This window comes from Chanodichthys erythropterus, chromosome 12 (assembly GCF_024489055.1).
Source record: "Chanodichthys erythropterus isolate Z2021 chromosome 12, ASM2448905v1, whole genome shotgun sequence".
NCBI lineage: Eukaryota > Metazoa > Chordata > Actinopteri > Cypriniformes > Xenocyprididae > Chanodichthys > Chanodichthys erythropterus.
In genome coordinates this window covers 5,303,330-5,330,959 of record NC_090232.1, presented here as the reverse complement: position 1 = coordinate 5,330,959, position 27,630 = coordinate 5,303,330, and the positions used below count along the sequence as shown (strand labels likewise).

At 34.4% G+C, this 27,630-nt stretch overlaps 1 protein-coding gene across 2 annotated transcripts; it reads right to left on the bottom strand.

The window, feature by feature from the left end:
* ndfip2 (Nedd4 family interacting protein 2) lies at positions 1 to 25,472 on the bottom strand. 2 transcript variants are annotated; one of them, XM_067403749.1, is made up of 8 exons: positions 25,228 to 25,472; positions 13,514 to 13,676; positions 12,304 to 12,434; positions 6,176 to 6,263; positions 4,808 to 4,932; positions 4,578 to 4,644; positions 3,974 to 4,079; positions 1 to 1,055 (listed from the first exon to the last, which is right to left on the bottom strand). In XM_067403749.1, the coding sequence occupies exons 1-7, from the start codon at positions 25,255 to 25,257 to the stop codon at positions 3,976 to 3,978; spliced, it is 708 nt and encodes a 235-aa protein (XP_067259850.1). In that variant the 5' UTR covers positions 25,258 to 25,472; the 3' UTR covers positions 1 to 1,055; positions 3,974 to 3,975. The 2 variants fall into 2 exon arrangements, with proteins under 2 accessions (XP_067259850.1, XP_067259851.1); XM_067403750.1 differs by lacking the exon at positions 25,228 to 25,472 and adding an exon at positions 20,046 to 20,355.
* Positions 25,473 to 27,630: the final 2,158 nt, after the last annotated feature.

The following is a 27,630-nucleotide window of genomic DNA, read 5'->3' as shown; positions in this document are numbered from 1 at the left end:
AGGATTTTGAATTTTATTGTCATTATGCAAGACAAGAGAATAAACATAGCACACAATGATCTCCGTCATTCAGAGAATATCCAAAATCATTATTCCAACAAAAATAGTTTGGTTGTTTTACATACATTTAATAAATGTAAGTAGATTTTTTTTTTGTTGTTGTTTACTGGATTAGTCATTTGTAACTGAGTTAAACATGCATTTCTTTTAATATCTGATATTGCTGAAGAGGCTTGTGATTAATAGAAACAAATGACAGTAGCATTCAGCCATTCAAGTAACTAAAATCATCTAGGCAGATCACAGCTTGAGCAAAGTCACAACTTAATAACAACAACCATAAAAAAGGGGGAAAATGAAGGTGCAAAAGGCAAATATATATTTCAGGATAAGTACAAATTCCATTTCCAGTCTGAAACACATCAATGAAGTTATTTAATCATTTACTATAAAGTTAAGCGAGACAAAACTTAAGAAGAAGAGAAACGGTGCAATTATACATTACCATTAGCTTGACCGCTTAGCTAAATTCTATCTAAACTTGGTATAGTAATACTGCAATGCAATCAAATTTGCCAAGGCCTTGGATGCAGCAAAGCAATCAGAATCAAACTAGTCTAGTTTTATCATCATCTAAGACTGCTAAACCATTTTGGTAAAAGACATTGCATAGGATGTCTTGGCTGCATATTTCTAGTGATCTTTTGCAGTTTGTTCGACCCAAGTACACAAATCCAATACTCTGCATGCAATGTGTGGGATTATTAACCATTAAAAGACTTTTTTTTTCGTCTTCTCAAAGTAATCTAGTAGTAAACCAGAAGTTTATGGGCTGAGGCCAACTGGGAAGTAATGATGTGAAACTCATTCAAAGTTCAGAAAAACCTTCCATTTTCACCAAGTTCAGTTCAGAACGTTTGGCAGAGATACTCGCTTTATTTATTTATTTTTTTTCTTCTTCCTCTTCCCCTCAGTGGGATCCAGTCCAGTTCATTTGACGGGTTGCAAATCATCAAGGAATTTCACATTAGGGAGGAATGTTTTGGTGAGGCGACCTTGAAAGAGACAGAGTGAATGAGAGTGAAGCTTGTTTTTTGGAGGTTTGCCACGATGGCCTTCATTGTGCAAACTGCATATAAGCAAGGTTATGAGAGCCATTATCAATGAAGCAAATTACATCCGGCTTGCATGTCCAAGTTAACAAAAGCATAATCACTTCTTGTGTTGTTCTGGAACAAATTCAAGCTGAAAATGTGTTTAACATGCTGAGTTACTTCAATAAAAGGCACTTTCACAATAGGGTAAAAAGATACAAATCATGTCATTTTGCTGTGAGACTTATAAGATATATTAGACAACTTGCTAATATAAAATTAACCTAGCATGAAAATAGGGCCCCGTGATTTCCGCAATGCAGAAAACGTGGACGGAATTGTGGAATACAGTCATAAAAACAGAATGTCACGGAATTTGTCAAATATTTGATGAATAAATAAAAAGTAGGTCAGTACACTTAAATGAAATTGTGATACAGACTAGTGTCTGTGACTATTTAACTGCAAAAAGACTATTTAAATATGAATCCTGCATGTTCTGTGTCTGTGTGAATGAATGGCACAGACGTTTCATTTACCACACACACTGAGACGCGCGTGACGCTCGTGTTGTTTTCACCCTCTCCCGCCTCACTATATGAGGACATGAATGCATAAACTTCATCTGCAGAGCCGCTCTGAGAGTCGCTTCACGAGCGTTTTACCGTTTCTTTTGAAAAAAACTATCGCCGTATCATAAACGCGCACAAACTCAAAGGTCTTCAGGGCAACCTGTCAAAATAAAAGTTTGGTTTAACTTTAAGAAATTGTGACAAATATATTACTGTGGTACGGTAGAATTTAGATACGTCTCAATGTATTAATACTAATGCTAATAATAATAATTATAAATTATTATTAAAACTTTGTTTTTAAGGAATAATCACAATTTTTCTTCCATGTTTTAACTTTAACAGTAAAGCTATGTTGTGCAGAATTTGGTAAAGAAAAAAAAAAAAAAACATTTTATTGGGTCCTAAAAATTAAACTTTTGTTGAACTTTTAATAAATTGTATACATTTCAATGATTTCAATTAATTACACATGCTTTTTGATTAATAAAAGTTTATTTAGCCATTAAAATGAAGTCCAAAAATATTAAAACGGGAAAAAACGTAATCCAGAAAAAATAAAACAGAAAAAAATGAATTTGGGAAAATAAAACAGATTTCATGTGGGCACTATTTTTAAACAAATGTATGCTCTCGTAAAATGGTCATTTTGCTCTGTCCTAACGTTAATATTCTCAACTCTAATCTAAAACTTAAAATCACACAACGACGGCATTATTACATAACCTGTTGAATTTACAATCTGTTATTTGTACAAAGAAATATTTGTAATTATTAACTCATTTAAATAACCAAAAATATTTATCTGCATCTCATATTTTGCATGCAACTCCTGCACATTTTTTTCCCTGTTGAAGAAATTAAACATTTCTTAAAACTGCAACATTGCAACAATATTTGTGGTAAATCATAATTTATCATAATAATCTTATCATATTTTACATAAATTGTAGTTTCGACAGTATACATCAAGCTCAAACAGAAAGTTATTGTAAAAATGATCAAATATTTTTGTTTTGTTTATGAGAAATATAGATTTGGCAATAATTACACTACTAGTTTAATTTAGGCTAAATTTGCCTGTCAACATGTTGCACCAAACACATAATGTGTTGGTGTCAAACAAATGTATATTATTTATATTTATATTTTTTTAAGACCAAGTACATATACATACACATTAAAAGAACATATCTGAGATATCTCAAATATTAAAAAGATCTTTGTTGGCCAGTTCTTGTCGCGTGCAATTTCCCAGAATGTTTTGAATACACAGTTTGGTTGCTATTTCCATGCTTGGTTATTATGCATATTAGGCAATTCCTGACCAAAGAGGAAGTGATCCTTCTCAAGGCTCACCACACACACACACACACTCAAGCATCAGTTTTGTGTGTCGAATTAAAGTCGAGTAACAGCAGCCAAACATTTAACCACATTAAAAAAAAAAAACAAAAAAAAAAAAACAGGAGTGCATGCTGGTTTGTATCTTTACAGCACAATTAAACCAATCTATAGTCTGATATCAAATAGTAGAAACCTTTTACATTAAAGTATGATAGAATCTGCAAATATTTTCAATACTAAATCTTTTAATGCATGCACAAAATTTGTTTAATTGATGAAAACTTAAATGTTCTTGATTAGGGGTAATATATTATATTATATTATATTAATATATATATATATATATATATATATATATATATATATATATATATATATATATATATATATATATATATATATATATAAATTCAAGTTTTGTTGAACGAACAATGGTAAATGGAGTTTGAGAAACTTGTTTAAAGTTGTTCTTTTTGCTTTAATAATCTATTATAATGAATAAAATTAAATCAAAATAATTACACTGTCAATTCTTACACTAAATACATTTCTTGACCAATTTTCTTTTGCAAACATTGTTGCATCAAACAGTCAAGCCAAGCAAATATATAACTGCATAAATCAGCCTCAGTAAAGGCATTTTTCACAAAGACAGATTATATATAAAAAAATAAGTAATTTGAGAGCAAATACATATTGAGATTACATACAAGATATATGAAAAAGTCATTATGTTTGCTATTTGGTTTGCAAACACTGCAATGCATCTTTATTAACCTATTCAATTACAATGTAATTTCCTAAATACAATCTTTAACCTTTTTTTTGTTGTGAAAATATAAATCATTTTACATATATATATATATATATATATATATATATATATATATATATATATATATATTTATATATATGTGTGTGTGTGTATGTGTGTGTGTGTTTGTTAAATAACATCCTCACCTTTAATACAGGAGGAAGAAGCGAGTTCGGAGTGAAGACACCATGCTTTCTGACATGTTACGCACTTTTAGGTAGTTCACGAACCCTCTGAAGAACAGCAGGAGTCCTGGAGTGGATGCAAGACAGGTCAAAGGTCAATAACGGGATGTTCTAAAGAAAAATGTGAGGGCTGCTTGCTACTCACATCCACCAGACAGAAAAGCCTAATTGCTTAGAGAAGAAACAGCATGCCCATCTGCTCTTAGCAAACAGCACTACTACATATCCACAAAGAGAATATAAGAGGGCACTGACTGCAACCATAGTTCACACTAATACAGAATTCACAAAGGAATCCATTACAGACTAATCACAGCAGCAAGTACACCAACGTAAAGATTATTGTTTGTTAATATCTACTCTGATAAACAAAATGCACTGAAGTCATAATGCATTTAATAAAGAAAAACAATGCATTTTGAGTTCCATTTGAATTTAAAGTCATGTTGTCTTTCAGTCAGTTAACCAGCAGATGGTGCTAGAGTACTGTATAATGTATGAATCAAAACACCTCAGTAACTAACACTGATATTATCAGATCTTAAAGTCCTGTTTAAGGTCTTACCAAGAACGAGGAAAATCCACCAGAGCCAGTACTGCCCATTGAAGTATCCAGTAAAGTAATCTGAAAACTGAAAAGAAGAAAAATCCCATCAAGTTTAATGCTAACTGAATTCACACTCATAACACAACATGTTTGATTCAGTCACTTTCACTTAAAAGTTTTCCACTAAACTAATTGAGAGTTTCTTATACTCCTGTTTGGGTTTTGAGATAATTAAATCACAGACTCACCCTCACAATGAGGATCCATTTGATGAGAGAGAGACCAAAGCCGCAGATGGCACCGTATCGGCCAGCAATGGTGTTGGTCAAACAGAAAGACAAGCAAAACCCAATCCAGTTGAAAAGAAAAGCCACTGGTTACAGAAACAGAGAGAGAGTTGCATTAATGAAGAATTACATGAAATGTATACTGTATATACACACACACACAAGTACTCTGCAGAGACCTTTGGGAGCAAATATGGTGATTATTCTGTTTTTATATGCTGACAAATACAACTTGAAAAACAAAGCAAAGATGGTGATGCTTTGTTAATGAAAGAGTGACTGGTCATTAATTAAACATGACTGGACTACCTGACTGATCATGCTTTACTGTGTATGGAATAACATGACATGCAATACATCACAACACCACCAGATGGCGCACAAGGAGCACTAAGGGTGCACAAACACACAGAGGCTGGCTGCATCAGAAATCACATATCCTGCATCCTAATGTGCATACTATCCATCCTATTGAATATTACTAGTGTCACATACTATTTAGGATGGATAGTATGCACATTGAGACGCAGGCATAGTCTCTTGAGAAGGTACTTATTTTGAATAAGTTATTACTTTGAGCACTAATAATACGGTATGATCAACATTATATGAATCTGTCAATGTAACCCGGATATACCACATCCATATTGTCGTCAATGTCATGTTGCATCGCTGCCATTCACAAATCCTCTCTCATGGCCTCATGTGATAGTAAAGCATCCATCATACGCCTACTAAATAGTAGGGAAGTATGCGATTTCGGATGCAGCTGCTGTGTTCTTCAAGGATTTGTTCACTTTGAAATGAAAATTATCCCAAGCTTTACTCACCCTCAAGCCATCTTAGGTGTATATGACTTTCTTCTTTCTGATGAACACAATCAGAGATATTTTAACAAATATTCTGACGCATCCAAGCTTTATAATGGCAGTGAACAATACCAATGAGTATGAGCTGAAGAAAGTGCCTCCATCTACATCCATCCATCATAAACCTGGGATAAACCTCGGATGGCTTGAGGATGAGTAAAACTTGGGCTAATTTTCATTTGAAAGTGAACTAATCCTTTAACGGCATACTAGTGTACTGCATACTACACAGTATATACTGTGAACTGCATATTTTTTTACAAAAAAAGTATGTGAAGCAGTATGCATTATGAAATGATGAATGCTTTAACCTGTCATACGCTTAAAGGTTGACAAAACCTTACTAAACTGCATGTTTGATTCAGTCCAGTCATCATTTGTTATTATGCATTTGTGAAATTTAGTGAATGCTATTCCAAACATGGACGTGTGTGTACCATAAACAGTCTACATGACTTACTGAAGAAGGCCAGCATGAAGATTCCATCATTTCCCACCCTCAGCTGATCAGCGTCACTGAAGTCATCCCGAACCGGAAAATCCTCATCCTTTTCAAGTAGATGGATAAAGAGAAACATTTATGAGAGTTTTAGAAGCACATTACAATGCAAAAGTGATTCAGAAATCACCATGGTAGTAATGTGACCACAATGTTTACATATTAGCAACTGGACCAATCTTAATAATACAATCGTATATTAAAATGGTACATAGATGTTCGCCAATCACAAAAGAGGTCGAGGCAAAAAAAGTGTTTAAGTGTTTAAGGGTCAGAGAGAGAAGGTGGAAAATATATACAAACCTAATTCCAAAAAAGTTGGGACACTGTACAAATTGTGAATAAAAAAGGAATGCAATAATTTAAAAATCTCATAAACTTATATTTTAGTCACAATAGAATATAGATGACATATCAAATGTTGAAAGTGAGACATTTTGAAATGTCATGCCAAATATTGGCTCTTTTTGGATTTGATGAGAGCTACACATTCCAAAAAAGTTGGGACAGGTAGCAATAAGAGTGGCAGCGTCTCTCAGAAGTCAAGATGGGCAGAAGATGTCCAGTTCCCCCAATGCTGCGGTGAAAAATAGTGGAGCAATATCAGAAAGGAGTTTCTCAGAGAAAAATTGCAAAGAGTTTGAAGTTATCATCATCTACAGTGCATAATATCATCCAAAGATTCAGAGAATCTGGAACAATCTCTGTGCGTAAGGGTCAAGGCCGGAAAACCGTACTGGATGCCGTGATCTTTGGGCCCTTAGATGGCACTGCATCACATACAGGAATGCTACTGTAATGGAAATCACAACATGGGCTCAGGAATACTTCCAGAAAACACTGTCGGTGAACACAATCCACCGTGCCATTCGCCGTTGCCGGCTAAAACTATAGATCAAAAAAGAAGCCATATCTAAACATGATCCAGAAAGGCAGGCGTTTTCTCTGGGCCAAGGCTCATTTAAAATGGACTGTGGCAAAGTGGAAAACTGTTTTGTGGTCAGACGAATCAAAATTTGAAGTTCTTTTTGGAAAACTGGGACGCCATGTCATCCGGACTAAAGAGGACAAGGACAACCAAAGTTGTTATCAGCGCTCAGTTCAGAAGCCTGCATCTCTGATGGTATGGGGTTGCATGAGTGCATGTGGCATGGGCAGCTTACACATCTGGAAAGGCACCATCAATGCTGAAAGGTATATGCAAGACCTTGAATTTTCCAACATGACAATGCCAGTCCACATACTGCATCAATTACAACATCATGGCTGCGTAGAAGGATCCGGGTACTGAAATGGCCAGCCTGCAGTCCAGATCTTTCACCCATAGAAAACCTTTTCCGCATCATAAAGAGGAAGATGCGACAAAGAAGACCTAAGACAGTTGAGCAACTAGAAGCCTGTATTAGACAAAAATGGGACAACATTCCTATTCCTAAACTTGAGTAACTTGTCTCCTCAGTCCCCAGACGTTTGCAGACTGTTATAAAAAGAAGAGGGGATGCCACACAGTGGTAAACATGGCCTTGTCCCAACTTTTTTGAGATGTGTTGATGCCATGAAATTTAAAATCAACTTAATTTTTCCCTTAAAATTATACATTTTCTCAGTTTAAACATTTGATATGTCATCTATGTTGTATTCTGAATAAAATATTGAAATTTGAAACTTCCACATCATTGCGTTCTGTTTTTATTCACAATTTGTATAGTGTCCCAACCTTTTTGGAATCGGGTTTGTATGAAGGACTGAATAAAGGTCTTAATGCATGAAAACCTTGACAAAGCCTTGCAATTTCCTTTATTGAATCCACAGAAAAAAGTCACTTTCATTAAAATTAAGACAACGACGTGGTGATGTAACTCTTAATTCCATAGCTTTTTCAAAGCTCGATTACTTTCATTTCAGCAAACACTTTCATCCAAGGACAGGGACAGTCCCTTCACAGCAACTTTGAGGTTAAGCATTTAATTCAAGGGCACGTGTCCACAGATTTTCCGTGAAATCCTTTTTTGTTTTGCTTTTAGAGGAGAGGTTCACCAGAAAATGAAAGATCTGTCTTTTACTCAACCTCATGTTATTCCAAACCAAAATGACCACAAAATGAGTTCTTTTGTATAATGTCTCTGCTCTTTTCTGTGCGGTGAAAGTGAACAGTGATCAGCTGTTTAAGATCCAAAGAAACAAAAAAAAAACAAAAAAAAAAAACACCATAAACATATCATGAAAGTGGTCTATACAGTGGTTTTCAAACTGGGAGTGGGTCAGTGGAAAAGTTAGAACAACTGTAAAAACTGTGAAAATAAATAAAAAAGTTAAAAAAAAAAAAAGATTATACTAAAATATACTATTTTAATAGTATAGTTTAAGTTTAAATATACTAATATATATGCAAAAACCTGCCTAATAATTCTGCACACCTGAATATAGGGCATTTTTCATTTCCAGCCTTCATGAACAAGTATATATCACTTATAAATGATTAAAAACAATTGTGTGGATTGGAATTGGTAAAATGTGCTTGGAAAAAAAATATGATCAGAAAATCAACTTGCCTAATAATTCTGCACACAGTGTGTATATATATATATATATATATATATATATATATATATATATATATATATATATATATATATATATATATATATATATATATATATATATATATATATATATATATATATATATATATATATATATAAGTTTGTTTTTTTCAGCGAACAACATTCGCTACTGCACTGCTCCGAAATACAGCTCTCAAGACATATTTGACTAAAGGACTGCTTGGTGTTTTTATGATCCTTTTTTGGAACCGGACAGACCCCATTGGTCATTCATTTAAGGCATTAGTAAACTAATAGTATGTTTATATTCATTTAATTACTTAAAGGTGCCCTAGAATCAAAATTTGAATTTACCTCTGCATAGTTAAATAACAAGTTCAGTATATGGAAAAGACATACATTGAGTTTCAAACTCCATTGTTTCCTCCTTCTTATATAAATCTCATTTGTTTAAAAGACTTCCAGAAAACATGCGAATCTCAACATAGCACCGACTGTTACGTAACAGTCGAGATCATTAATATGTACGCCACCAATATTTGCATATGCCAGCCCATGTTCAAGGCATTAGACAAGGAAAGGCAGTATTAACGTCTGGATCTGTGCACAGACAAGGTAAGCCAGCAAGAACAACAGCAAAAAATGGCAGATGGAGCAATAATAACTGATCCATGACAGCATGATATTTTTAGTGATATTTCTAATTTTCTTTCTAAATGTTTTGTTAGCGTGTTGCTAATGTACTGTTAAATGTGGTTAAAGTTACCATCGTTTATTACTGTATTCACAGAGACAAGAGCCGTCGCTATTTTCATTATTAAACACTTGCAGTCTGTATAATTCATAAACACAACTTCATTCTTTATAAATCTCTCCAACAGTGTAGCATTAGCCATTAGCCACGGAGCACAGCCTCAAACTCATACAGAATCAAATGTAAACATCAAAATAAATACTTTACTCACATAATTCGAAGCATGAATGCAGAATGAATGATGAACATCTTGTAAAGATCCATTTGAGGGTTATATTAGCTGTGTGAACTTTGTAAATGCACTGTAATATAGTCGAGAGCTCGTGTGGCAGGGAGCAGGTGAATTAAAGGGGTGGCGCGCTGCCAAAATCAGTGCATAGTTAATGATGCCCCAAAAAAGGCAGTTAAAAAAATTAATAAAAAAAAATCTATGTGGTATTTTGAGCTGAAACTTCACAGACACATACAGGATACACCTTCGACTTATATTACATCTTGTGAAAAAGCATTCTTGGGCACCTTTAAATATCCTAAACCATAATAAGCGTTTAATATATATAAGCGTAATATAGCCTAAAGCGCACTCAAGCGTACACATAAAGCTTGTCGCAAAGCACCAGCAAAAGTAATGATTATGAATATGTTGGGGGGGGGGGGATTGCAAGGAGACATTTAAACTATTTATTAATAAACTAGTGTTTTCTGAGTCGGTGTCGGCTGCAAATAGGGCTGGGCGATATATTGCATGTGATTGTCACGCGCATTTTGTCAGTAAAGCCTGTTCCCTGATTGCCGCTAAATCGCCATCACCTGCTTTCAAATGGAGCGGCATTTAATAGACAGAGCCGTAGATCAATGACAAGCCACGCAATATCATATATTAATAGCAATAGATATTGCTTGGCTTATCAGTGATCTACGGCTCTGTCTATTAAATGCCGCTCCATTTGAAAGCAGGTGATGGCGATTTAGCGGCAATCAGGGAACCGGCTTTACTGACAAAATGCGCGTGACAATGGCATGCGATATCGCACAGCCCTAGTTGCAAAGATTAATTTGATGAAGCTGTGTCACATTATCCACAATATTATATAAGCAGGGAATATTTCTTTTCAATTTGAATTGGTTCATTTAAAAGTAGACATTTCAAGCTTTCTATAGAAATATTTCTCATGTCTGTGAGGCAAGTATACGCTGAGTTTCGCTTCATTTTTGACGCGCTCCAGTTGACAGAGACCAAGATGGCAGAAAGTGCATCCTGTTTGTTTTCTTTATTTTACAAAGGCACAATGTTTATTGTGAATTTAAACAAATAAAAGTTTCGAATGCCATATTACTCTTATCTGTATGACCAAAAATTACTAGTATTTTAAGAGGTTTCTGCTGTTATCAGAAAAAATGTAAGTGATGGCACCAGTGCCTCCATATCTTGCAGTAAGCACGCTTTACTTCAACTTCCTCCTCCCGCACAAATGTAAAGGTACTACTATTCACATGTTTCAAACGATAAGCCATATTTTAGGTCGATGGATGTTTGCCGAATGTTTGGATTTCCTGTCCGACATACCGGAATTACCACAAGGAACCGCCATTAATGATCTGTCTCTCACGGACTGCGTGTCTAACCAACTAATACAATTTATCAACTAAGCCTCTCCTAGTCGATTATTAGGGGGCAGTCCTAGTATGAATGACCTTTTGTACAGCATCAACATTCTGCACAACGTCTCCATTTGTGTTTCACAGGGATTGGAATGAAATGAGGGTGGATAAATGGCCAAATCTTCATTCTTGTGTGAACTTCTCCTTTATGATTCAGCCTACGCCTTTGGTAGAGCCCAGCCCAGCTCCACATTGCTACCGCAGCTCAAAACAGAGCTGCTACGGTTGTATAACATGCAAAAGTCTTGAATAATGCTCGAATTCATTCTTTGTTTCTGTAGTGATTTCATAACAGGGCTCGAGCACTTGGGTGCTTGCTCTCTCACTCTCTCTGCATGTCCTCATTTTGCAATTACAAAATAATAATAATAATTTTTCTTGAGCACCAAATCAGCATATTAGCATGATTTCTGAAGGATCATGTGAGAATCGTCTTTTGTAACATTACAAATATCTTTAATGTCACTTTTAATCAATTTAATGCATGCTTTGTCAAATTAAAGTATTACTTTCTTTCAAAAAACAAAAACTGTACAGATCCTGAACTTTTTAACAACAGTGCATAAATTTGAAATGTTTAGTGCTGCATAAATCAGGACTTCATTCAAACACAGATATCACTGTGTGATTCACTGTGTGGTCATTGCAAAAAAAAAAAAAAAAAAATAGTTCAGAGAAAAGCATCATTTGTTTGCAGATGTCAGTTGGTTCGACATTCAGTTATCTAATGCAATGACACTCTTAAGACTGCCCAAATAATACTTTTTGGGGCCACATTACATAACACTTCTTGATCTGAGCTCAGAGAAATCAGAGTATCTGAGGGATTCTCTATTTAGGTCATGGTTTTCACGGCACACCACATCCTCAAACGCTTCTCCTTATGTTACTGCTAAAAGCAAGTCAGACACGGTGTTAAATAAAAATCAAGAGACACCCCATTTAATTTTGGTCATCATCAACTCATACCAGCATTACCACAGCATCTTTCCTTGGAGGGAATGAACGATTTGGACTCTACCGAAGCCGCAGTGGAAAGTTGTGCGAATCGAGGACTTGGAGTTTTGTTCTGCGGAACATATGGGCGCGTAGGTGGATGAGATACTCACTCGTGGAATGACCTCCACCGCCGAGGCAGCCATGGCTGCTGCTTTAGCCTTCTCTGCCTCATCGTAAGTGGGCAGAGACGTGGCAACGCTGTATGGTGGAGGAACGGGAAATTCCCCCGGAAATGTGCTCTCTGAAAAGTGATAAGTACACAGGTCAAGACATAGATAAGCCACACATTTCTAGCTATGAGTATTCAGAGGGAGCAGTATTTCAAGGGAGTGCTGTATTGATGTTTCTTAGTAAATAGTCACTGTTAGTATTACTCATACTTGGAGATCAGAATAAAAACCCATAATAACACAGTAGCATAACGAGCTCTGCAGTGATCGGACTTACAAGTTTCTCCTTGCAGACAGGCAAAACAACTAAGACTTATGCTGAGAATTGCATTAGAATATCTATCTATCAAAACCTGGAGGCTCTTTAGACTTAGGCAAATAACTAGCCACCTAGCAACCATCCAAAAAACCCTAGCAACCGCACGGTGTGGTATGGTTTGAAAATATCCCACGGGGATCGGAAAGATTTTTTTTAATGTTTTTGAAAGAAGTCTCATGTTCCCCAAGGCTGCATTTGTTTTATTAAAGAAAAAAAAAAGAAAAAACAGCAATACTGGAAAATATTATTACAATTTAAAATAATTGTTTTCTATTTGAATATATTGTAAAATGTAATTTATTCATGTGATCAAAGCTGAATTTTCAGCATCATTACTCCTGTTTTCAGTGTCACATGATCCTTCGGAAATCACTCTAATATGATGATTTTTGTGGAAACTTAGATACATTATTTTCAGGATTCTTTTATGAATAGAAAGCTCAAAAGAACAGCAGCAAAGCTTTTTAAAACATTATAAATGTCTTTGCTGTCACATTTGTTCATCCATCCTTACTGAATACAACTACTAATTAAAAAATAAACATCTTTATATAAATATCTATAATGTAATATTTGCATACTGAATTGTGATTGGTCTTCTATTTCAATGTTTATACCTCAAAAGGTGCACTGAACCCACATTGAGTTTATTTTTCATTCACAGCAACAGAAATAAAACGAGATGAGCGTCATACATCATTTCATTTATGCATATTGAAAACTTTTCTATCCTATTGCCATATTGCATACACTATAAATTTAGTCTAGAATTGCTAATCTAGTAGATTCCTTCTTCCCTTCCTCTCTCTGGAAATAATAAGGTGTCTGTACCTGGTGCGGCTGTTGCTCCGAGCGCCACACTAGCATAAGGAGGAGGCGGAGCTTCTGTATCCATCACGGGGTTGCTGATGCCTAAGACAGCGGCAGAGGCCTGGGATGATGTGGACGGCTCGGCGCCGGCGGCCCCTTCGGAGGGGTCATCCTCATTGTGCAGCTGAGGAAGGACAGAAACAAATGTTCAGATGAAGAAACGTGACAAAGTGTTAAAGGATTAGTTTACTTTCAAAAATAAAAACAGATAAGACCCTTATTCCTCGTCTGGGATCGTGTAGAACAATTTGAAGCTGCACTGAAACTGTAATTTTGACCTTCAGCCGTTTGGGGCCAATATAAGTCCACTATATGGAGAAAAATCCTGGAATTTTTTCATCAAAAACCTTAATTTCTTTTTGACTAAAGAAAGAAGGACATGGACATCTTGGATGACATGGGATGATTAAATTATCAGGAAATTTTTATTTGAAAGTGAACTAATCCTTTAAGTTAAAAAAAAAAATCACCAAGGGATGGGCAATAAACGATATCATATCGAGATCGCAATAAAATTTACGTCATAGAATTAAAATCACATAAATATTCGTGACAAGCCAATAAGTGATTTCTGCGTGTCTCTGTGTGACTAAACGCGCGGTTTCGTCTGATACACAAACTCACACAGATGTGATGCTCACGGTGTTTTCAGCATCTGCAGTCTCAATATAGGAGGACATGAACATTGTACTTCATTGTCTTTTCCTTTTTGTAAAGCACACTTTCTATATTTATCTTAAATTATATTAATACATTAATACAATATTTAATCAAATTATATAAACAATTTTTAGTAATAATTAAGTGTATTAATATAATATCAACAAACAAGATATCACAATTTAAATAATGCTATGATTTTAAAGTTTTAAAATAAACAATTCTGAATAGTAAAAAAATTAAAGATAATGTTAAAATTAAAAAAACACCGCCATTAGGTGGCAGCAACTAATGGAGTCAATCTTTCAAACAATTCGTTTGAAGCGCTTATTCATTTACGGTCTTTATAAATGGGTCATTGAATCACATTTTCAAAACATTCGTTCAAAATTGTAGATTCATTTTAAACGCCACTGTCACTGCACAGGATTTCCAGGTTTTCCAGGACACGTGGGAACCCTCCCCTCAAAAAAAATCAGGACAGATGTGGTTGAAAGAGGACAAAAGAGACGGATTAAAACACTAGGTGTTAACAGAGCCTTTTGAAAGTCACTTCACAAGCTTTTCATCGTTTCATTTCAAAACTACCATCTGAAACTGAAACTATAACTGAAAGATCTTCACGACAAACCGTCAAAACAAAAGTTTGGTTTAACTTCAAGAAATTATGACAGAAATACACCACTACTGTATACTAAAATGTACTTCTCAATGTAATAATAATAATATTATTTCTAAGGAATATCAATACAACCAATATATTTTTTTATTCAAGTTTTAAATTTATACAGTTCTGTTGTGCAGCATATTTGACAAAAAAATAAAATAAAATAAATAAAATAAAATGGAAAACACAGAATTTAGGGAAAATAAAATGGATTTCATGGAGCCCTAAATTAAAAGGTAGCTACTCTGTGGAGTTTAATTGTGAAAAAACAAGTTTACATGTTTACATTCATTCTCAATGTCTAGGTTAACATATAGACGGAAACTTTTCCTTCCACATTAATGGTAAATGATTAAAGTACAGAAGAGGATTAGGGCCAAGCAATAATAAAAAATAAAACCATCTCGAGATTAAAGTTGTTAAATTTAGAGAAAAAAGTCAAAATAAAATGTTGAGAATAAACTCGTTAAATCACGAGAAAAAAAGTCTAGATAAAATGTTGAGAATAAAGTCGATAAATTACGAGAACATAATTTAACGACTTTTTTTCTCATAATTTAATGACTATTCTCAACATTTTATCTCGACTTTTTTCTTGAAATTTAACGATTTTTTTTCTCATAATTTAATGACTATTCTCAACATTTTATCTCGACTTTTTTCTTGAAATTTAACGATTTTTTTCTCATAATTTAATGACTATTCTCAACATTTTTTCTCTACTTTTTTCTTGAAATTTAACGTTTTTTTTCTCATAATTTAATGACTATTCTCAATATTTTTTCTCGACTTTTTTCTTGAAATTTAACGAGTTTTTTCTCGTAATTTAATGAGTTTATTCTCAACATTTTATCTTGACTTTTCTTGAAATTTAACGAGTTTTTTTTTAATGAGTTTATTCTCAACATTTTATTTAGACTTTTTTCTCATAATTTAATGACTATTCTCAACATTTTATCTCGACTTTTTTCTTGAAATTTAACGATTTTTTTCTCATAATTTAATGACTATTCTCAACATTTTTTCTCTACTTTTTTCTTGAAATTTAACGATTTTTTTTCTCATAATTTAATGACTATTCTCAACATTTTATCTTGACTTTTCTTGAAATTTAACGAGTTTTTTCTCGTAATTTAATGAGTTTATTCTCAACATTTTATTTAGACTTTTTTCTCATAATTTAATGACTATTCTCAACATTTTATCTCGACTTTTTTCTTGAAATTTAACGATTTTTTTCTCATAATTTAATGACTATTCTCAACATTTTTTCTCTACTTTTTTCTTGAAATTTAACGATTTTTTTCTCATAATTTAATGACTATTCTCAACATTTTTTCTCTACTTTTTTCTTGAAATTTAACGATTTTTTTCTCATAATTTAATGACTATTCTCAACATTTTTTCTCGACTTTTTTCTTGAAATTTAACGAGTTTTTTCTCGTAATTTAATGAGTTTATTCTCAACATTTTATCTTGACTTTTCTTGAAATTTAACGAGTTTTTTCTCGTAATTTAATGAGTTTATTCTCAACATTTTATTTAGACTTTTTTCTCATAATTTAATGACTATTCTCAACATTTTATCTCGACTTTTTTCTTGAAATTTAACGATTTTTTTCTCATAATTTAATGACTATTCTCAACATTTTATCTCGACTTTTTTCTTGAAATTTAACGATTTTTTTCTCATAATTTAATGACTATTCTCAACATTTTTTCTCTACTTTTTTCTTGAAATTTAACGATTTTTTTCTCATAATTTAATGACTATTCTCAACATTTTTTCTCGACTTTTTTCTTGAAATTTAACGAGTTTTTTCTCGTAATTTAATGAGTTTATTCTCAACATTTTATCTTGACTTTTCTTGAAATTTAACGAGTTTTTTCTCGTAATTTAATGAGTTTATTCTCAACATTTTATTTAGACTTTTTTCTCAAAATTTAAAGAGTTTTTTTCTTGAAATTTAACAACTTTAATCTCGAGATGGTTTTATTTTTTTATCATTGCTTGGCCCTAATCCTCTTCCGTATTAAAGTGATAAATATTGATTTTGTATGATATGTAAAAAAATATATATTGTGATAATATTTTTGGCCATATCACCCAGCCCTAAATTCACCATGAAACCAAAACTAACAATTTTTATTTTTTAAAAGGTATTTTGCAGTGTTTATTTTAAATCATTTATCAGTGTATGTCATTATTATTTTATTATTTTTAATTAATGTGCCTCACACTCTAAACCATAATAACGTCCACTCCCTCTTGCAGTGACATCTCTTCTCTTCTCTGATGACTTGTTTACTGGCGGGGCAACATGTCACTCACATGAGCTCGACCAACAGCAAACCACAACCATCCAATCCATTCCAATTGGACAAAATCAAGTCCCGCCCTACATTTTTTTCCTTCAAGAAGCCATTTCACTAAGATATATGTGTTAGCTGAGTTGACACCATGTACACAACGAAGGGAGGATATCATCTAACACTTCAAGGAACACGTCAACAACTTGAGTAAACCACTCTTGGGTTGCATAATCTTACTGCCCTCACCCTACAATTAACAAAATCATCTGTAAAGCTAAACTTCAAGAAAAAGTTGTTGAAACAAATAAAACATTTAGTGTCCATAAACATTTAGAGCCATAAATCTTAACCTGAAAACGTCTTCCAAGCATTGAAGACTTGTGGTAATATGACAGTTCAAGATTGCAGGGGACGTATTTGGCACATCAGAGTGCAGTAGGATGCACAGTCGTCTGCCAACAAAGTTAGCAAACAGCAAGATTCACACAGTAACAGGAGAGCAACGGTAATGAAAACCACGAGACTGAGGCACAAGGCTGTCCCTTCAGCTGCACCTGTTTGATGTAACGTTAAGAAGTAATCGTCCAAACAGGGGGATTCGGCCTGGTGAAATTAGTCTGTTTCACATTCGTGGCAGTAATTCAGTGACTTACAAGGACAATCCTCTTAAGTTGAGTCAATGACTCAACCAGAGGCCTCCGGCTCAATGTTTTCAATTTGTTTTTTGGTTTTTTTTCTGAAGAAAGATAAACATAAATAGTAATTTAAAGGCAAAATATTAAATTCCATGGATAAATATTTACTGATTAACCAACTATTTTGTAGAGGGAGGTCAAAATACAATTTTTTTCTAAATAATTGTCATACCTGTCTGTAGGGATGCACAGATCATGTTGTTTTCATGGCCAATTCCGATTTTTTTTTAAAGCAAATTTGCCGATTCGGATAGCCGTTTTTTTTCTTCATATAATTGTTTAAGCAAATATATTTGAGCAGTTTTTATTTGAATTTATTTTATTTTATTCTCCCACCCCAAACTGAATGTATTACTAGCACATCTCGTGTTTATTGCCTCTTTAAAATGAATTCCTTAATTGTGAGTGCTTTGGATAAAAGCATCTGCTAAATTAATAAATGTACTGGCAACTAAAAAAAAAACCTCAAAATGAAATTAGTCTGACTCTTGTTCAAACTCTATTGCTCACATGCAGCTAATAAACAATAAACGTGGTAAATGCAGAAAATAACTTCAACTAGTATACTCATATTATTCTACAAGACTCAACAAAAAAGCAAGCTGTACAGATCTGCTAGGGTACTACAACTATAGCTAATATACCGATAACTGATGGATCAAGCCGTGACACAATCTTTCACTACGCCACACACCATCTGATAATATCTGAGGCCTCCCGACACGGCTGAGAGCCACGAAGTCTTTGCAAAGGTCAGCGCTCTAAGGTTCAACTCTGCTATCCTCAACGAAATGGCATCAGAAACGGGATTAGAGATCCAATGAGGGATGAAGTTCACATGAGAATGATTACACCATGGAGCCACATCAAGGACAGTGAGCACAACAATGGTGAATGGGTTTTCTCACTCTGCACTGAAGATAACCAAATGAACAAATACAAAAACCCAACAACTGACCAGGGACAAAGCAAGCATCTCAAGTGGTTTGCAATGGGCTGTTAGAAGAACTATATCAGACTGGATATAAATGGTACATCTTATCTGTGTTATTATGACTAAGACTGCAAAGAATCAGTGTTCACTGAAAACTCTGAAAAGGGCTGACTTGATGTCAATTGAAATCTGGACCAACTCATTAAGTGTCTCACTTTTGTTAACATGGAATGAAGAAGCAAGTAACAAAACTAAAAGGGAAGCACTGGCATATCCTTGTACAATAAATGCCAATAATTTAAAGAAGACCTACTATGCTTATATTATATTTTTTATATATATATATATATATATTTGTTAAATTCGTTAAATACGATATATCACGATAATGAATATACGTGATATTGTTACCGTGGGCACCTCAAAATACCGTGAATAATTATTTATTATATTATTTTATAGATTTATATTACATTTTAAGAATACTTAAAATCCACAACAACGCTGCATGCGGTGTCAAAGAGGCACGCACACTATGTAAACAAACCCAACGTGCACGAGAAGCACATGGCAGAACGAGCTGAATGAAAGTGCAGCAGAGGGCGCTGATGGAATAGCAGAAATGCAGCGGTTACCCCAGAAACCCTATTAAAGCAGCTGCTGTACTACAGTATTTAAAATGCTTCAAACAGCCATTCTATTTGTTTGTATTCACAATGTTGTTCATCACAGCACCAAATACTTCAAGACTTGAGTGGCTATTTATTTTCAAACTTTAACATTTTTATATTTTAATATGGAACATGCCCTATAATGATTGAAAATTTTCTGTTTATTTGTTTTTGTTCAGTAACACTTGATGACCTAAGGCTTCATTAGTTAACATGTTAATTCATTATTACCAAACTGACAATGAAAAAATATTTTATTATAGCATTTAAAATATAATTTATTAATCTTAGTTAATATTAATTTCTAGTTAGTGTTTATTAACATTACTAAAATATAAAGTTGTAATTATTATTTAATGGACCTAAAACTAACAATGGTCAGTTGTATTTTTAACTAATATTAACAACAACAACAACAAAAAAGTTTGTAAAAAAAGCAAGCACTGAATGCCCTGAAACGCGTTGATTGCAGCCTTGAGCATACACATCACAATATTCCTCATTTAAAGGGATAGTTCACCCAAAAATGAAAATGATGTTGTTATTTACTCACTGTCATGTAGTTTCGAATGAAAGTCTTAGGGATTTATCTTTGGATCACAAATTATGATGTTTTGATGAAATCTGACTGATTTCTGTCCCTCCATTGACAGCTACGCAACTGACACTTCAAAAAGTTCATCGAGAGATCATAAAACTAATCCATAAGAATTGAGCGGTTTAGTCCAAATTTTCTGAAAAGACACAATATCTTTATATGATGAAGAGACAGTTGCATAATTGCAATTCTGCAGTGTACTGACTAATGAAGAGTTCAAAGATAAAGTGGGAGACATTGATATCATGGTACAAGTATAATAAACTGAATAAAGATTAAGAAGAACTTGTGCAGCTATATGTAATATTGCAGGAAGCGACTTCTGAGAATGGTTGCACCACACAAACCACCACCACCTAAATATCGAGGTACCTTAAAATGGAAAGACTAGCAACGCCTATTTGTTGACACATCTAAGAAGTGCTATTACGCAGTGGTTGCTATAGCAACATTGAAACCTGCAGCAAGATCAAAAAAAGTTTGTGACTAAAGCGAACTGCTTTTTTTCCTTCCAAGAAATGATGAAAGGACTTTGAAAACATACAGAGGCCGGCGCGATGAATTACTCAACACCCCAGGAATTGAGTTTCAGTGACGTGCTCTTCTCTGTAAATGAAAATATATCAGAAAGCTCTCCTTGTTATATACAAAAGACTTTAAAAACAGAAAATGATTTCATGATTTTTTTTTGATGAAGCATAAAGACTGTAATACATTAGCCTTATTCCCTGGTAAATAAGTGTATGCCAACAACCAGATTTATACTCTGAATCCAAAGTCTACAATTTGTGTGGTCGGTACACAACAACTCTGTACATGTTTACCTAGCAGCTGCCCTTGCATATATACACACACACACACACACACTCAAAGTACTATAGTCCAAATTACCATGGTAATTTTTGTAAGGTGCATATCTTAATAATGTTTGTACGGTATGTTTATAAAAGATATTATTTTCCGGGACACTTCACATAACCCTTTCCAGCTGAGAAGTGAGTCACCAGATTTCCAAAATAAACAAAAGGCCCTGGATCCAGATTACCAGGCCAGTGCTCTATTGTTCAGGGTGGAAAACACACACAAACTTGTGATTATAATGCACTTTTGTTCTTTATGATACAGCAGAAGGTTGTAACTCATTGAAAACCAAGTGAACCGTCCGCCAAAAGGACATTACATTTGCATTTTGCACCCAACGCAGTCATGACCCCTCAAAAATGCACTGAAATGTGCTTAGCCTAAAATTCCCAGACACCTATGTCTCGGCGAGCATCCTAGAAAACATAATCCGTTATGTCTTCAAGTTGAGAAAGAAAACGCATGATCTATCCATCGATTCGCTCTTAAAGTGACAGCATCCTAATAATCCTGCTGCTGTGCCATCTACGTTTTTAATGTAGTGTTGTCAAAAGTACCGACTTCGGTACCTAGTCGGTACTGAAATTTTAAAAACGTGGCGCTTTGAGCGCTGTTGTGCGGATTCGTAAACATCTCTGATTGGCCGTTGTTTTCACGGCTCATCAGATATGTCTGTGATAGGCTTCAATGATCAACGCTGTAAAAATGTTGTAAATAGTCATCAATTAATCTCTTCACTAAGCGCTTACACAGATACACACGGGAGCGTTTGAAAGCAGGCGTCTATCGCGGATTGGTCCACTGTTAGACGCCTGCTTTCAATCGCTCGCGCTCCCACTTTCAAAACGCTTTCAAATTCAAACACTTCCGTGTGCTTTCAAATGCTCCCACGCATTGATCATTGTAGCCAATCACAGGCATATTCGATGAGCGCGTCAACACAATGGCCAATCAGAGATGTTTATGAATCCGCTCAACAGCGTGTCACGTTTTTAAAATTTCAGTACCGATAGGTACCGAAGTCGGTACTTTTGACAACACTATTTTAATGTTAACCAAACAACAATGGAAGATAAAAATCACTCACTGCTTTTGAAATTTAAAAAGATATGAAGACTATGCAGTGTTATTTATTTGATTAGACTACTTTATTACATTTCTGTACCTGAAAACTACTGTTAGGCCTCCTTGAAAAGCACTGTTCATTTCATTTTTATCTTTGTTGTATTATTTATTATTTGTGCTAATTTGATTATTTGTTCTTATTTTATTACTGACTGTTTACTTGTCTTTTAACATGTAGGCTATTTAAATGATATTAGTTAAGTTAGTAGTTTTAACCGTAGTATCAAAACTGGAATAGAGGATTGTGAATTTTCACTAGTATTTAAAATATTGGTGTCATAACTGCCTGTTTTTGTTTCATGGCTGGTAAAATATTGTTTTGGTCGGTACATTTTCTCAAGTCACCAGCCATTGGCAAAAAGTTAGTGTTCGGCCCTGAAGAACAATTTAAACGTGCGTAGAATGCCTCAGCATGCATTTGAGGGTCCCACAACATGCCTATAATGACTAAAAAGTGCTGGCTTTAAATGTTTCAAGTTAACCTGTGACAACTCAAACTGCATTGGAACACACCAGATGTATGTTTCAATCCACCAACTTATTTAAAGCAATCATGTCTCTTCAGAAAAGGTGGACTAAACCACTCGATTCATATGGATTAGTTTTACAATCTGTTTATGAACTTTTTGAAGCATCAAAGTTTTATTTGCATGGCTGTCAATGGAGGAACAGAACGGGTCTTATGGGTTTGGAACGACATGAGGGTGAGTAAATGATGACAGAATTTTCATTTTTAAGTGAAGTAACCCTTTAAATAATTCCCGCCCAAGGCATATGCAAAAATGCCCTCCATTGACAGCATTGAAATAGAAACTTTGATGCTTTAAAAAGTTAAATCCACCAACTTATGCTGGAAACACATCTACCGAATAAATCCCTTGTAACAAAAAAAGTCAAGTGACTTGGCAGCTAGTGAATTGATTGAATTGATGAGGGCCGAAACAAACAACTTCATAACTGGACTAACCAGTGGACCAGTTTCGTTGCAGAGCATCTCAAATGTTGGTTTAGTTATTCTGAAATGCTTAAACCAAAGTCATCATGACCTGCAGAACGATCTCACACAATTGTGTTCCCAAACACCAGGCATCCGCCTCCAAACCCAAGATAACGTGACAGTGTTTATTGCGTTTTGTCAGTTATGATGTATGAAAAAAGAGCCACAGTGGCTTCCCAAATTGCAGCAACACCCATTTTTATTACAGATATTTTGCTCCAATTTCCCAGGAATTGACTTTTTGCACATTTCAACGTTCCATTTGTACTTGCATCACCTTAAACGTTCCAAGTTACAACTATGACAACTATAACTCCATTGGAACACACTGTTGGAATGTGAGGCATCAAAACTGAATGTCAAAATGCACACAACGTCCCATACATGTTTAAAAATGCGTTTGAACTCCCCAAAAGATTAAAAGTTGCACCCGTGAAAACTCACACCGAGTCAAAATGCCCATTTTATTACAGATATTTTGCTCCAATTTCCCAGGAATTTACTTTTTGCACATTCCAATGTTCCATTTGCACCTTAAAGGGTTAGTTCACCCAAAAATGAAAATTATGTCATTTATTACTCACCCTCATGCTGTTCCACACCCATAAGACCTTCGTTAATCTTCAGAACACAAATTAAGATATTTTAGTTGAAATCCGATGGTTCAGTGAGGCCTCCATAGGGAGCAATGACATTTCCTCTCTCAAGATCCATTAATGTACTAAAAACATATTTAAGTCAGTTCATGTGCGTACAGTGGTTCAATGTTAATATTATAAAGTGATGAGAATATTTTTGGTGTGCCAAAAAAACCCAAAATAACGACTTATATAGTGATGGCCGAATTCAAAACACTGCTTCAGGAAGCTTCGGAGCATAATGAATCAGCGTATCGAATCATGATTCGGATCGCATGTCAAACTGCTGAAATCATGTGACTTTGGCGCTCCGAACAGCAGATTCGACACACTGATTCATTATGCTCCGAAGCTTCCTGAAGCAGTGTTTTAAAATTGGCCATCACTATAGAAGTCGTTATTTTGTTTAGTTTTTTTGGCGCTTCAAAAATATTCTTGTTGCTTTATAATATTAATATTGAACCACTGTACTCACATGAACTGATTTAAATATGGATCTTGAGAGAGGAAATGTCATTGCTCCCTATGGAGGCCTCACGGAGCCATCGGATTTCAACTAAAATATTTTAATTTGTGTTTCGAAGATTAACAAAGGTCTTACAGGTGTGGAACGGCATGAGGGTGAGTAATAAATAACATTATTTTCATTTTTGGGTGAACTAACCCTTTAAACGTTCCAAGTTACAACTGTGACAACTCTAACTGGAACACGTAATTGGAACGGCATTGGAATGCGAGGCATCAAAACTGAATGTTAAAATGCACCCAACGTCCCAAACAAGTTTCAAAATGCATTTGAACTTCCCAAAAGATTAAAAGTTCTCTGTGCAACTGTGAAAACTCACAGTGAGTTGGAATGCACCCGTGATGCTTCAAAATTGAATGTAAAATGCACTCATTACGTCTGTGAGCTTCAAAATGCATTTGAATGAATGCACCCAAAACCATAGTATGTACTTGATCATTCCTCAATGCACCTATGATGTCAGAGAACATTTAAAACCTTTTTCATGGACAAAACATGTTGTCTCACAATGTTCTGAGTTTTTTTTTTTTTAAATGGTTAAAACTGTAGTATCAATTTTTTGAAGATCTATTATTTTTGTTTCCATGGCTTTATTACAAATTTCATGCTTAAAATATGGCAGAGTAAAAAGATGGTAAATTTGTACTACAAAATTGCATGAACTACGGTTACTATAGCCACTGTGTCACATCTCCAGCTGGGTTAAACAGGACGCGTTCTTGACCCTGCATTAATGTAGGGCGACAATATTAAAGTAGTTCAAGTTTGCAAACGCGTACATTCAGTTGAAGACCGTTTTGCGGATTTGAACGCCAAAAAAAGCGTCATGTGTGAACTGCCTCGGTGAAGGTGTGTGTGATGATGCGGAAGTCACGTACGATTAAAGGCAGGCGGATAAAATGACAGTAATCATCAGCTCGGACAAGTCAGTGTATTGTATAACATGGCATGTTTGATCGACTTATATAACGATGAGCGATTTAGTCTTACCACTTGGTAGCGGCTCGCCGCCTGGTCCATTTTCCTATACGGCCAGCCCAGCCAGCGGCGAAGAAAACCAGTAAATCCTTGATTAATTCAAATTAAAGACAGCTCCCGATCTTACTTGAGACCATATGGCACGAATAAGTCACACACACAGACCGTAGTTTTTCCCATTTACTCATTAGACATGTTTTAACGCGAACGCTCATGCAGATGCAGTCGCGTCCCACAGCAGAAACAAAGCGAGTGGGAGGAGATGCCCATGACGCACCGGTGACGCCGCACTGTGCGCGTCAAACTGTGTTTATTTATTTATTGATATACAGAGATATGTATACAGTACACATATCATTATATTTGCAAAATGATTATAAGTGCTATATATTCTCACCAGTTAATGAAGGGAGTTTAGGAAAAATAAGCTTTGGAACTTTGTAATTCGAGCTCTGTTTGTTTTTGGAAAAACTGACTGACGTTTATACCTTTTTCTCCTTGAATATTTGTCCTTGACCTTCAAGATGACCTGAAGATGAAAAGTAAGCTGTGTAAACATTATCTAAAATTAATTTGAGAATTTTGAGGACACTGTTACTTCACTGGCCAGTTTCTATCTCCGTGTAGGCCTATTTATTTCTTATCTGTGACTGTGAAATTATATTTGAAAGGTCAAAGAACAGTGCAGTGATTATTTAGAGTCAACAACTATACCAGTTCTGAAATAAAGCATACATATCTCCATCTACTGGACAGATAATGCAAAAAAATGTGTACTGTAAGTAAAATATGAGAGGTGAATAAGTATATGCAAGAAAAAGTATGTGAACCACTTGCAGAATCTGTGAAAATGTTAATAATTTTAACAAAATAAGAGAGATCATACAAAATGCATGTTATTTTTTATTTAGTACTGTCCTGGGTAAGATATTTTACATAAAAGATGTTTACATATAATCCACAAGACAAAAAAAAATTATAATAATAATAAGCTGAATTTACTAAAATAACTCCATTTATAAGTATGTGAACCATTGATTCTCAATGTGTGTGGTTACCGGGATGATCTACGACTGGCTGTTCATGAGTCCCTTGTTTGTCCTGAGCAGTCAAACTGAGCTCTGTTACTTTTGAACTGGGCCATTTTAATAAATGCAGCTATTTTATTTATTTATTTATTTATTTATTTTTTTTTTGTCTTGTGAACTAAAACATCTTTTATGTAAAATATCTTACTCAGGACAGCACTAAACAAAAAATAACATGCATTTTGTATGATCTCTCTTGTTTTGTTAAAAATAAGAAACAAAAAACAAACAAAAATAATCTTTAATTAAGTTCTTTAAAGTTGTATGAGTTTGAGGTGTGATTATTGATTGTTGACTCAAATGTGTTTTATATAAAAATGTCTGAAGAACAATAGAACAATATTACAAGAGCCATAGTTGAATATAAATATGTAATTTATCTAAATATTTTTCAAGAGCAGCCAAATACTTACATATTTTACAAAAAAAAAAAAGAAGTTTATTAGTATTTAATGTATATTCAGTGATGTAGTAGTATATGACACAAGTAATTCAAAAACTGGATGTGTGAAAATGAAGAGACATCATATAGCCTAAAGATTTATAAGCAGCTTAGCTCATTGCATTTCGCTCACTCTTGATGTGATTGCTTTTACAGGCACTAGAGGGCAACTTTAGGCAGGGCCATAAACATGACTGTCATGCAATGAAGTGGTGGGAGATCCAGCAGTCTAATAATCGAACAATACCGCATTGACTGCCATTTCGTCTAGTCTGTCTCCAATAAAACATCTGATGGAAAGCACTAACAAAAGCACTTTTTAGACATAATACTTTTTTTTCACCCACAAGTACCATGACATTGATTAACAAAAAACCTAGTAAAGTGTATAAATCCTAGACATGGATAGTTTGACACCCGGGTTTCGACACGCGTCTTGAGTTTTTGACACACTAGTGCTTTGAGTCTCGTTTAGGACCCTGAGTGATCCTGAGTGATATTTTTAGCATCTGATTACAATTCCTGCAAAATCACATTATGATTAATATTGTTTAAAATGCGTTATAATGACCATTAAAGTGTTTTAAATTACAGTTCATATACTAGTATATGTATATATAACTGAAGCTATAGGTTGTGAAATCAAGTATTTCTCATTCTTACTGTTTTTTTAAGTCAGCTTACGTACTAGCATAGCATACATCTACCCGATTAGCCTGCTAGCTCGGCTTATACACCACACATTTACCCTACATATATGTGTTAAATATGCAAATATTTCAGTTATTATAACTGTGTAATATGTTTCTTTAATTATTCTTGTCATTTTTCGTATTATTATTATTATTAACAGGTCATCTAATGAAATCATTTATATTGGTATGT

What these genes read in the sequence shown, in the direction of transcription:
- ndfip2 (XM_067403749.1), bottom strand. Translation starts at nt 25,257, where the DNA reads ATGGACCAGGCGGCGAGCCGCTACCAAGTG. An exon ending in CGGCGAGCCGCTACCAAGTG is followed by an intron (nt 13,677 to 25,227) that starts GTAAGACTAAAT and finishes GTCCTTCCTCAG; the next exon opens with CTGCACAATGAGGATGACCC. An exon ending in CGGAGCAACAGCCGCACCAG is followed by an intron (nt 12,435 to 13,513) that starts GTACAGACACCT and finishes ATCACTTTTCAG; the next exon opens with AGAGCACATTTCCGGGGGAA.